The 12,115-nt window shown below is 42.1% G+C and overlaps 1 protein-coding gene across 4 annotated transcripts in view; it reads left to right on the top strand.

Moving 5' to 3' along the window:
• Positions 1-10,697, top strand: part of LOC117946560 (prelamin-A/C-like) — a 32,959-nt gene extending 22,262 nt beyond the window's left edge. For all 4 annotated transcript variants that reach the window (XM_034874796.1, XM_034874793.1, XM_034874794.1 and 1 more), the window contains 11 exons: positions 1,787-1,943; positions 2,577-2,702; positions 3,393-3,563; positions 4,108-4,233; positions 4,380-4,600; positions 5,157-5,511; positions 5,838-5,945; positions 7,286-7,405; positions 7,509-7,568; positions 7,663-7,833; positions 9,026-10,697. In XM_034874796.1, coding sequence (XP_034730687.1) covers positions 1,787-1,943; positions 2,577-2,702; positions 3,393-3,563; positions 4,108-4,233; positions 4,380-4,600; positions 5,157-5,511; positions 5,838-5,945; positions 7,286-7,405; positions 7,509-7,568; positions 7,663-7,833; positions 9,026-9,061 — 1,651 coding nt within the window. In that variant the 3' untranslated portion in view covers positions 9,062-10,697. The remainder of the gene's footprint in view (positions 1-1,786; positions 1,944-2,576; positions 2,703-3,392; positions 3,564-4,107; positions 4,234-4,379; positions 4,601-5,156; positions 5,512-5,837; positions 5,946-7,285; positions 7,406-7,508; positions 7,569-7,662; positions 7,834-9,025) is intronic.
• The last annotated feature ends 1,418 nt before the right edge of the window (positions 10,698-12,115 follow it).

Below are 12,115 nucleotides of genomic sequence, written 5' to 3'. Positions count from 1 at the left end.
CAGAACGTGTGTGTGTGTGTGTGTGTGTGTGTGTGTGTGTGTGTGTGTGTGTGTGTGCATACATGTACGTGATGGTTAAACACTGAGCTGGGCTTCCTCTTTTTTTTTTTTTTTGTATCTGAACAATGAGTGGCTGAGAGGCTTGTATAATAATTACCATTTGAAGTTCTCCAAGCTTGATTGTACATCTGTAAAGCATCATGGATATGTTTTCTTTGGATTTAATTTTAGACGTTTTGCTGCACACAAAAGACAGCGTTTTCCACTTTCTGCTTTATTTCTGTTTCTCCGTGAAGCAGGCAGCCACAGTGCATTTCTGTTTTTCTCCCAACTTTATCTTTTCTCTTTGTCCTGGCTCTTTTCAGCAAGCATTTTACAAGCTCCTCTAAAGCTCTTTCTGTCTGTGTTTTATTGAATGCGGTAATATACTGCATATTAATTGCTGCATCATGAACCCACAAATTACAGTTTCACTTCTGAGGTAACGGCTTGTGAATCAACTCAATCTGTGCTGTAAGTCCTTATTCTGCTGTGGAAGTGTGTCTGTAGCTCACTCTGCCTGCTCGTCCTTCCACTGGCTGTCCTAACGCCTGTGGCAGTGACCGGAGGACTCTAAGGTCTGTGTGAGCAGCCTCATAAGCCAGCCATCTCCCCCAGCAGATGGCCATTATTAGTGACAATAAAGACTAGCCTACAGGGCCAAATAGAATAACAGGGAGCCCATTTCCTTCTTGGCTGTGCATGAACCACCTATACTGCTAACAATCTCTCTCTCTCTCTCTCTCTTACTCTCTCTCTGGAACGTTTTTTTTTTTTTTTTTTCCATGGCTGTATCCAATTTTTCCTTTCCAACCAGAACTCTAAATTGGTCGCTGTTGAGATGTAAGTGGAGAGGCGGTAAAAACATGCACACAAGTTTAAAAGGCTCTTACTCAGTACAGAAGGCTAATAACAGTATGTTGATGTGTTGGCCTAAGTTCAGTTCACGTCAACAGTGGACAACTGCTCTCGCTGCACAGTACAATGGCGGTTTGTGTCGTCCACAACTTCTGTCACTGCAGCACAGTTGTCCACTGCTCATTAAGTTTCAATTTAAGCAGAAATAAAGGAACGGGTAGCATTAACATTAACTTAGAAGATGTCACACTAATGGGAGCTAAAAGTACATCGTGACTCAAAGTTGTCAAAGGAGCAAATTAACTGGGTGAAGAGAAAAGATTATGCCATGTAAACCTTTCACAGAAAACTACTTTTAGTGTATTATGTGAAAACTTTGCTGCAAAGGAGACCATTTGTGTGGCTTTTTTGAAACATGGAAGCAGCTCAAAGTCATTTAGAGGAAAAAAGAAAAGGAGAAAGAAATTTAAAATTATTAATAGACAAGGCAGCTTTATTTGTATAGCACATTTCTGCAACAGGGCAATTCAAAGTGCTTTACACAAAATCTGTTAAAAAATAAAAACAGATAAATCACAAGAATAAAAATTACAGTGCACTGTAATAAGTAATCTTAGTTCCAATTTCACTCAAGTACAACAGTTTTTACAGCAACATGAGATGATTCAGAGAGCTCCAGAGAGGCCAAATCTTCTGTATCCAAACTGCAACGTCAAACAACAAAAATAACGTACTATATAAAAAAGATAAAACAGCTACACTTCCCGAGAAAAAGGGATGCTCACCAACAATGATTTGAGGGAAGTATAAAGCAGGGGGTGATAATGACACAGTATCGAAGGGTCACAGCAAACTAGAGTCTACATCTTGTCTCTCATCATGTCTACAGGAACAGTAAGAAGGAGTCTGACCTGGAGGCGGCGCTGGCCAGGCTGAGGGACCTGGAGGCCCTGCTGAACTCTAAAGATGCTTCCCTCTCCACCGCCTTGGGAGAGAAGCGGACCCTGGAGGCTGAGGTCAAGGACCTCAAGGCCCAGCTGGCCAAGGTAAAAACATCTTTATTGGAACTGAAGTCTTACATGGTTGTTGTTGTTGGCAGGAGGGGCACGTTTGAAGGCTCAAAGCAACAACAAATAAAAACTAAAGAAATCCTGAAGATATGTCAGAAATGCATGGTTATTTATACCGCTGAATCTACACTAATATCAGGATGATTTCAGCTTACACTGGACATTCTTTCCATTTGCTCTAATTTGTCAACACAAAGCATTGTGGTCTTGTTACCATTTAAATTAACAGTCTGTTAACCACTAAATACTTGCATTGATTGTATTCTATTGGTGGGGGAAGTTGGTGGGGGTTTTATGTAAACCCTCCAGGCAGTTATGAATGAGGACAGGGTGGTGAGCCAGACAAGGTTGCATTCTCTACAGTTTGTTTTATCAATGGAGTTTACCTAAGGACTGATGTAGATACAGTTGTGACCCTGCTCCCCCTACTGGCCACACTCAGAAACTACGTGGTGTTCTGTTAAAAGAATATTTCCCAGCTCAAACAATGGTGCACAGATTTAATGTTGTTCTACTTGCGTGCCTCCATTAAAGAAACACGTCTCTTCTCCCCCCCCCCCCCCCCCCCCCCCCCCCCCCCCCCCCCCCCCCCCCCCCCCCCCCCCCCAGTTGGACGGGAGCTTAGCCGATGCCAAGAGGCAGCTGCAGGATGAGATGCTGAGGAGAGTGGACGCCGAGAACCGCCTGCAGACCGTGAAGGAGGAACTGGAGTTCCAGAAGAACATCTACGCCGAGGTCCTCCCCCTTCACCTGAACCCTTCTATTTTAATTCAGCTGTCTAAGTCATGTGTCCTACTTTTCATCTTTTCTGCAGGATATTGATTCGCTTCCAAACTCCCGCTTGTTTGTTTTGCATTTTCCCTTCAGATATCTCTTCTTTTTGCCTCTCACCTGTCCTTTATTTTAATCTCAGTTTATTTTCACATACATACTAAAACACACAGTACAGGTAGAAACATATACAAATTGTAAAAGTATTTAAATGTTTAGCTTTGAATTTATGCCGTAATGAAAGCACAGTTTTCACAATGTTTTAGTCGAGTCCTGACCACAACTGGCAACAGATGTAAACGTAATGATTAGAAGTTGCTTTAAGGTCCCCGGCGAGGTGGACTTCTCTGCAGGAGCTCTGTACTTTGTAAACAAATAATTACTGCACAGTGACTAACTAATCAATGCAATTAAGCTCATTGGCCATAACAGGCTTCTACAGGTTGAGTCTTTTTTCAAGTGTTTCTAGTGCCTAATAGAAAATAAAGCAAACATCAATACAAATGACTCTGTTAGTAGTTTAAGAGTGGAGAAAGTCAAATTGACTTCTATTCAACAAAAGTCTAAGTTAAGTTCTTCATGTGACAAAAGCGAATCTAAGAAACTGAGCGCTCTGAAGACTGACCGCCGTCCGCCACCTGTCTGTGTCCATAGGAGCTGCGTGAGTCCAAGCGTCGGCACGAGATAAGCGTCGTGCAGATAGACAGCGGGCGGCAGCAGGAGTTTGAGAGCAAGCTGGCCGAGGCCTTGATCGAGATGAGAGCCCAACATGAGGAGCAGGTCCGCCTCTACAGGGAGGAGATCGAGAAGACCTACAACTCTAAGGTACGTCTGGATGCTGCAGGAGACGCTGTCGCCACATGGAATGCAAGTTGAGGCTGTTGCTCCTAATTGTACTTCAGCTTCATGTTTAGATGGTTTGCTAATCGCTTTAGTGAGCTGTGAGCTCCAGGTCCACAGCTCAGGTTATGCATATTGACTCACACCCTTTCTACACTCAGTCAGTGTATGAAGTTCCTTCTTTAACTTGTATCTTGCTTCCCACCTGCACACAGGAGGGAAATTAATTTAACATCCATAATCCCTGTTTTGTGAGAGGAATGTGTATACACACATCAGTTTTTGTCATTGGAATTTACTTGTAAATGAAACCATACCTTTTGTTTTTACTAGACCACTTTAAATCGTTTACTGTTTTTAAATTAGCAATTGGAATTGCAAGAGACTACAGAGTCTTCAGAAGGGCCAAAGAGGAAGCCCTCTGGAACACAGTAAATAAACAGCAGAGTTTTAGTCAGGTGGTTCAGTGAAGGAAGCCACTGCCGATCGCTGACTGTAACTTCTCTCTCTCCCTCTCTCTGTATGTCAGCTGGAGAACGCTCGTCATTCAGCTGACAGGAACAGCCACATGGTGGGAGCTGCTCATGAAGAGCTGCAGCAGACCCGTGTGCGATTGGAGGGCATGTCAGGCCAGCTCAGCCTGCTGCAGAAACAGGTACACACACACACATACACACACACACACACACACACACACACACACATTGCACTGTTTGTACTGTTACAAGGAGTGTGCAGACAGCTTAATTGTCTTAATGGGTCTTAATTGACTAACCTTTGTGTGTGTTCTCTCTAAATCAGCTGGCAGCAAGCGAGTCCAAGGTGCGGGAGCTGGAGGAGACCATGTCAAGGGAGCGGGACATGAGCCGGCGGCGGCTGGAGGAAAAAGAGCGGGAGATGGCCGATATCCGAGCTCGGCTGATGCTGCAGCTGGAGGAGTACCAGGAGCTGCTGGACATCAAACTGGCTCTGGACATGGAGATTAACGCTTACAGGAAGCTGCTGGAGGGAGAGGAGGAGAGGTGAGATTGTTGTAAAACCGTAGATTACATAGACACCTAGAACAACAGTTTGGGTGACGTGCCCCCATCCACAAAGTCAGGTCTAAAAATACATTTTTTTCCCGAGCTGGTGTGAAGAACTTGACTGGTCTGCACAAAGCCCTGACTGTGGGAGCAAATCCCTGCAGCCAGGTCATGGTGGAAAGCTTATAACCAGAGGATTGGACGCTGTTATAGCAACATATTTTGTCTATGGTTTTACGAGATAACAATTGCATATGGGTGTTAGGTTCAGTTGTCCACATATTTTTGGCCTTGATGTGGAAGACATGGTTCTTACGTCAAAGTGACTGAGCCCAGCTTGTTTTTTTAGAAACAAATACTCACAGGAAGGGTAAAGCTCAAGTTCTACGAATTTTCTGTCAGTGCGGCTGACGGGGTTCTATGAGCCTGCTACAATAACAGCAAAGGCAGTTCTTCTAGATCACTTCTGGTTCTGGGCTCTTGGAGCATCAACCAATTACTGGAGCATGTTGGATACAGTAGTATCATCTAAATCTCTTCTTTCCTTTTTTAGGCTGCGTCTGTCACCTGGCGGCACCACAAAGGTCACAGTGGCACGAACCTCAGGCTCGGCCCACAGCCACACCAGCCGCGTGGTCTCCGGCTCAGGCCACAGCCACAGCACCCGCGTGGTCAACTCCTCCAGCACTGGCACCCCCGCTGCAGTCACTGCCTCCAGCAGCCGCAACTCTTCCGGAACAGCCAGCACCAAGAAGCGGCGCCTCAATGACAGCGAGAGCTCCAGCATGGTGGGGAGCGCTGTGACCAAGACTCGCATTAGTCAGAACGCCTCGGCCAGCGGCCGCATCACAGTGGATGAGGTTGACCTGGAGGGCAAGTTCGTCCGTCTCAGCAACAAGGCTGACGAGGTTAGTGAGTCCTTCTACCAGTTGGCTTTTCCAACTCTTTTAACCTGGTTTAAGAGGATTTCACAGTACTAAGACTGCACTTTAAATGGTGGTAACATATTTTTAATTAACTGTTCTGGTTACAAAATAATATGTAACTAACAATTTTTGATAATTTAATTAACCAATGTTAACATTTGATAGCAGAGTATGTATTCTAAGATTGCTGTAAATATTTGTAGCTTCAGCCTTTTTGGTCTGTTAAAACTTTCACATGCCAAAAGTCTATTTAGTTATTTTTATGCTCTGTCCCACTGTCCATCTCCTGTCCTGTTACTCTCATGCAGGACCAATCTCTGAGCGGCTGGCAGGTGAAGAGACAAGTAGGTAATGCCAGCGCCATCGTCTACAAGTTTCCCAACAAGTTCACTCTGAAGGCTGGAGGAACAGTCACTGTAAGTTTTTTTTTTTTTTTTTTTTTAACCTTTTATTTGATTAGGAAATTATCCCATTGAGATTTAGAATCTCCTTTACAAGGGAGTCCTGGCCAAGGCAGCAGCAACAAAGTCTCAACATACAGAAACAGCAAGCAACAGACTTAATACAAAACATAAAAATTAAATTTAAACACTAAGAAAATCAGAATTCTGTAACAGGACATGGGTGTTCAGCGATCAGGAAATCCTATTTCTAAAATCTCCCATGCTAATAAAATAATCTAGATTAAGGTGACTTTGTAGCTCACGCCAAGATAACGGCGCAAACACATTAAAAGCACTTTCACCAAACGCAGTACGGGTTTCAGGAATGATGTACATCACCGAAGTTGCACCAAGTTTACTAGATTAGTCCGTTTCTTGATCTTTCCATTGTTGATTTGATTATCTTCACATTAAGGCACTTTTTCTTTGACCACTAGTAGTGCTGGGGAGCATTATGTTGTGGTGCAAATGCATGCGGGTGATATATTACACATCTCTGCCAATGTTGCTTTAACTTGCCCCCAATTTCCACTGAGTGCATAATGGCCGTGGATCTGCTTTGGAACAGCGTCTGAGTCATTAGGTTTCCATTAAAGTCAATGTGTGTAGGACGGCAGAACGGCTGCGTCCTGACTCCGTCACAGCTCCGGCGATCCTCAGCCCTTCAGAGCGGATACGCAGAACTTCTATTTTTGCCGGACGCCAGAGAGCTCCGCAGCAATTCAGCAGATAGTGCGGGACAGGAAGTCGAGTACAGAAACAATATAAAATAGCACACTACACCTTGAAAACACAGCACAGAGTTGTTTCCTCTCTAGTCCTCTGGATGGAAACAAACTGTTGTTGGTTTTGTGGTTCTATTCTACATGAATTTGTGAGATCTCGTGGGTCCTCAAGACTTCAGCTGTCAGTCATGGCCGCAGCCGTTCTGCAACAAATCCGGCCTGATGGGTGTTGACAGACGGCGTAGCACGGAGCCGACACGCAGCGGAGCCGAGCCGCAGCCGTTACGCATCCTGTGGAGATTGGGGGTTATCTTAGGTTGCTGTAATGCAGCAAGAAAAGTATCGGCGTGTGAATACGCTGGGAAGAAGAAATTATAAATTAAAAAAATGGTTAGGAAAAAGTAATATTTGGAAGAAAATGCATTCAGCAGGCCCACAGAATACACACCATGATTTGAATGCAAACAAAAGGGATTTTTTTAACAGGACAAATTTTTAAACTTATATTAAACTTAACTTGAACTTAACTTATAAATTAATAACATAAGTTTATGATCTCTTGCAAGCTCTGACCTTTGACCTTTGCAGATCTGGGCTGAATCTGGCAGTGGAACCCACAAACCGCCCACAGACCTGGTGTGGAAGAACCAGATCTCCTGGGGCACCGGCGACCTCCTGCAGACCACCCTCATTAATGCCAACGGAGAGGTCGGACTTCCCCTGTATTTGTTTAGGCTTGCCTTATACTATTCATTACTATTCCTTTTGAACTGCAATCACTTCATCTTTTTATTACTTTATTCACCATCAGGAAATGGCCATGAGGAAAGTGACACGCACCCTGTTCCATGAAGGTGAAGATGATGACATGGTAAGTTCCTCTTCAGTTGAGGCAACTCCTGCAGCGTCACCCAGTTGAGCAGCAGTGTGAAGTTCCTCGCCCTGTTGTGTTTCGCCTCCTGCAGGGAGCTCACAGCACGAGCGGTGCAGATAATGAGTACAACCTGCGTAGCCGCACAGTGATCTGCGACTCCTGTGGGCAGACGCAGGACCGCTCGGGTGTTTGCAGCAGCGGGGGTCTACCTGAAGGCCTCATGGGACATTCCTTTTTCATGGGGACCAACGAGCCCAGACAGGTAATGTACAGTTATTGTGTTACAACATGGACAGCAGTAATTACACAGCATAAAGCATAGTACTATAACTTTTATGATAAAATATTACTTTATGTGATGTTATTACTGGCTTACATAGTTTGCGAGATTACACCGGTAAATGATTAAAAGCATAGAAGGATTAGAAACTGAGTTTTGGCCTAGGGCCTCTGTAGTTAATTACATAATAAATGCAGTTGAAAGTGCAAATCAACAAAAAAAAAGTCCTTCCCAGAATGCTGATGCATCTACTCGCATAGAAACTGTACAGTTTAAACTTACAATAAACATGATTAAGAAATATGTTTCTTCCATGTTGGAATACATTTAATGAAAACATAATACAAATGACCATTGTTTGTTTTTTGTGGACACGCTACGACAGTATAAATGGGCGTTTCAGTTAGAAGCAAATAAAAACTATGATTACTGTGGAAACAACAAAGCCAGGTTGCATGGAACAGAGGTCCCTCACAGCCCTAAACTGTAAATGTGACTACGACGAGCCCCCAACAACCGGAGCTGAAAACACCACCGAGCAGCTGTCACCCAACAAGAAACCAAATGAAAAGTTGAGAAAGTTTTAATAACCCTGCGGATTAGACCAGTTTGTGCCTCGTACTTCAAATGATTAAATATGATTTTAAATAAAAATAACAAAACCAGCTGCATATTTAACCACGTTAAACATATTTGCAGCAGAGAGAAAGGGACTAGCTGTTTAGCGTTACATTTGTGCTCAAAGCTGAAGCTGTAACAGTAAAAGGTGTAGCTTCCTTTTCACAGTTAATACGGGAAAACTCCCCTGCTCTGCTGCACAAAGTTCCAGCAACAGAGCCGCAACGTGACATGGATAACCCACTCATTAACACTCATTTAGCTACAAATTACCTCTGATGCAAGTTCTGTGAGATCTCCACACTCTTAGATAATTTGCATCAACAGCCAAGAAGTGCAAATAGTGACTCTGCAAGATCCCCCGTCTTTAAAATCGTACAGTTTGTGAATAAGAACTCCATGACACAATGTCTTTAGATGTGAGAGGGTGTCAGACTTTTAGTCTTTTCAAAGTCTTCAAGTTCATGGTCGGCATAACCAGGAATCTGACTGTGTTCTATTCATAGACCTTGTTAAAATCCTTCCACTTTTCTTATTTTCTCCATTCCTCCTTCAGGGTCGGGCTAAGCCGGAGAACTGCTCCGTCATGTAAAAACCAGACAGCACCTCACCTGAACCCACCACCTCCTGCAACCCACAAAGAAGAAACCTAATGTTCTACTGTTGGGTTGTTTGTCTTTATTTTGTTTTGTTTTTATATGGTCCTCTTTTGTATTCAGATTAATCTGCAGGTTAGAATTGCTTTGAGGTTTTTGGGCTAAGGGCAAAGGATTTTCATATTCAGCTTTTGAATTTGTGTATTCAAGTTATATTATTGCATGTGTGCTGTGCTAATGCTCGTCCTGCTTTTCTTGCACATTTTCTCCACACACACACAGCTCTATTGACCAGTGCTTGTGGTTTGATCCGAGCCGGGGTTTCACATTTAATGGCCATGCTGTCATCACTCAACACGCACAGCTAGTGAACCCTGTCAGGAATAAGTCTCTACACAGCACAGACGACAGGAAGAGGAATCCTGTGGGGTTTGTTTATCATGTTTAACGCCCATCAGATTGATCCAATCTTCACTTTGGTGATGTTTACATTTGAAATGTGGACAGAATAATATGTATGTGCTAAAGAGAAAATACATTTCATTTAGTTTTTGTTTTGATAAACTATGTTGGAAGCTCAGGGTGTTCAGCAGCAGTTTTTTTTTTTTTTTTTTTTCTTTAGTCTTAGATAAACTTTTATTACGTTTTCTATGTGGCTTTACAGTAGATCATACAGTTGGGCTGCTATGGTGCATACAGGGAAAATAGTTATTTAAAATAAATATATTTTTCTGCAATTCACAGCTGGACCCCAGCGAGATGTATTTGGTAAGGCGTTTGAACATGTGGGGAAATAAGGAATTAAATTACAATTATTGTTTGCTGGATAAATGTGCATCTCAGTTTGGTGCACATTTAAATATGTTGTCCCATTAGGTAACTCCAAAGATGTTTTGACAAGATAGAAGGAAAAAGTCGGATTTGTTTCTTACCAGGGGGAAATACCAGGAATAGGTACTATGTTTTGAGTCTTTACTGGTGCCATATATACAGTATATATTTGTAGGATGTTTCAGGTTATTGAACCAAATGAACATTATTCTACTAGAAAGATGCCATTTTCAGAGTGCAACAGTAGTTTTTGGAAACATTTAAGAAAGCTTTTTTTTTTTTTTTTTTACAGATTAAATAAAACAAAAAGTGCCTTTTAGGACCGAAAAAGCAATCACTGTACTTTGGGCACATGCCTCGTATAACAGTCTTGTGACTGTCAGCTGTCTGATTTGTGTTGCTCCTAAAAACTGGTCATAAGGGCTTTGTTTCCCTTTCTTCTTAAGATTACTGGCTTTACTAATCCCCAGGCATGATTTGGGGGATCTAAGTAGGATTGTGTGGTTTCTATACTTTTTGACTTTGGCTTCATGCTTTTATTAAGGGGCTCGCTAAATATGCACAGCAGGTAGACTTGTACTGTAGTCTGGCAGCTTAAGTCATTTATACTCCCGCAAAAAAGCATATCAAAGAATTTATGGAAAATACTTGATAGCTATTTTGGATTATATTTTCTTTGTATTGTACTTTATTCTTGTGTGCTATATTGATATATATATATTTTTTTGGCTTGGCTTAAGTGGTAGTCGGATTTTTACACTATGATCCCCAAAGTGCCTTTAAAAAGTCCATGGCAATCTTGGCCAGCTCCAAAGATAAGGTTTATAACTAAAAGACGTAGTATTTATCTCACACGTGCATGTAAACATAACACATGCGTACTGTAAGTACTTGTGAAATATATGGAACTATTAACTGATTCTTCCCAGTCAGAACAGATCATTAAAAGGGTGTGGTCAGGGTTTTTCAGAAGCCTGTTTGACAGAGTTTAAGCCAGAGAGAAACTTATTCCAGCGCTTCTGCTTTAAGTTTGTTCCTTAGAGACAGCTGCTCTTTAACATTTATATGTAATGTTAGTTTAAGTTAAACAACCAAAACACTACCAAAATGAGATTTAAACCAAAGATATGCTTTTTGTGAAAAGTCAAAGGCCTTTGGGAAATCCTGAACCCTCCCTGCTCAAGTCTTCATTGAGGCCTCATGAATCCTTATGAAAGACTTGAGGATTTAAAATGTTACTGAAAGGGAATTGTTGTTAGCCTTTAATGCCAAAGTTGTAATTAGCTTGAAGTAGGATTTGTGCCCATCACAATGATGCTGTTAACATTACAGAAAAGCTATTCAGTCGATGTAATGAATGTTGTTGTTTTTGCTTTTCTAAAATAATGCTGAGTAAAAAAATGTTTTCACAGTGACTTCCTGTTGTAGGTATTTTCTTGATATTGAACATTGTCATTCAAAAGTGCAGCCATTTATTGACAATATTTACACATTTCCACGGTTACATTCAAAAATATGTCTGTGTATATGAAAAAGAGGAAGAAAAAAAAAAAGCTGAAGCGCTACCCAAAACTATAGCATTTAAAGCTCAATGTACAATATTTTGGTACACAGGGTTTCTATTATCTGATCAACTGAACAATTAACTTCATTTGAAAACGAAACACTTTATAGCATTTCTAAAAACAATGATAGCATTTCTAAAATGAGGCAACATAATACTTTGGTTGACAAAACAAAACATTGACTTGTTTTGTCGAATTTGGGGTGAACCGGCCCTTTAAATACCATGCAACGACAAAAGATGCCATTAAACACTAGTCTGGATATCCAGACCCAAATCTGAACGATAAAGGGTCTGGCATGGACTATGGCCCAACTCGAGGTGCAGCACCAAGCGTGCCTGTGAAAATCTCACTGCACGCAATTGGACAACACCACGACCAATCACAACACATGGGTTGACGTAACCAGTACGACTTATCACAACAATACATGGGGGGACGTATCCAGACGCCTGGCTACCAGCGGAGCTAACTGGTACATTAAACTGTCGTCATCGGTTTAGCTCGTCTCTGGCCCATCTATATCAGATACACCGATGGGATTGGTGCAGCTCGGCTACAAGGGTTTAGTTAATATGCAGTATTACTCATTGCCAGGGTGACTTGCTGAGCAAATTCAAATTGTGCTCTCGTGAGAACTTTTGATTTCCACGG

This window comes from Etheostoma cragini, chromosome 6, assembly GCF_013103735.1.
Source record: "Etheostoma cragini isolate CJK2018 chromosome 6, CSU_Ecrag_1.0, whole genome shotgun sequence".
NCBI lineage: Eukaryota > Metazoa > Chordata > Actinopteri > Perciformes > Percidae > Etheostoma > Etheostoma cragini.
This window is presented reverse-complemented; position numbering and strand designations above follow the sequence as displayed.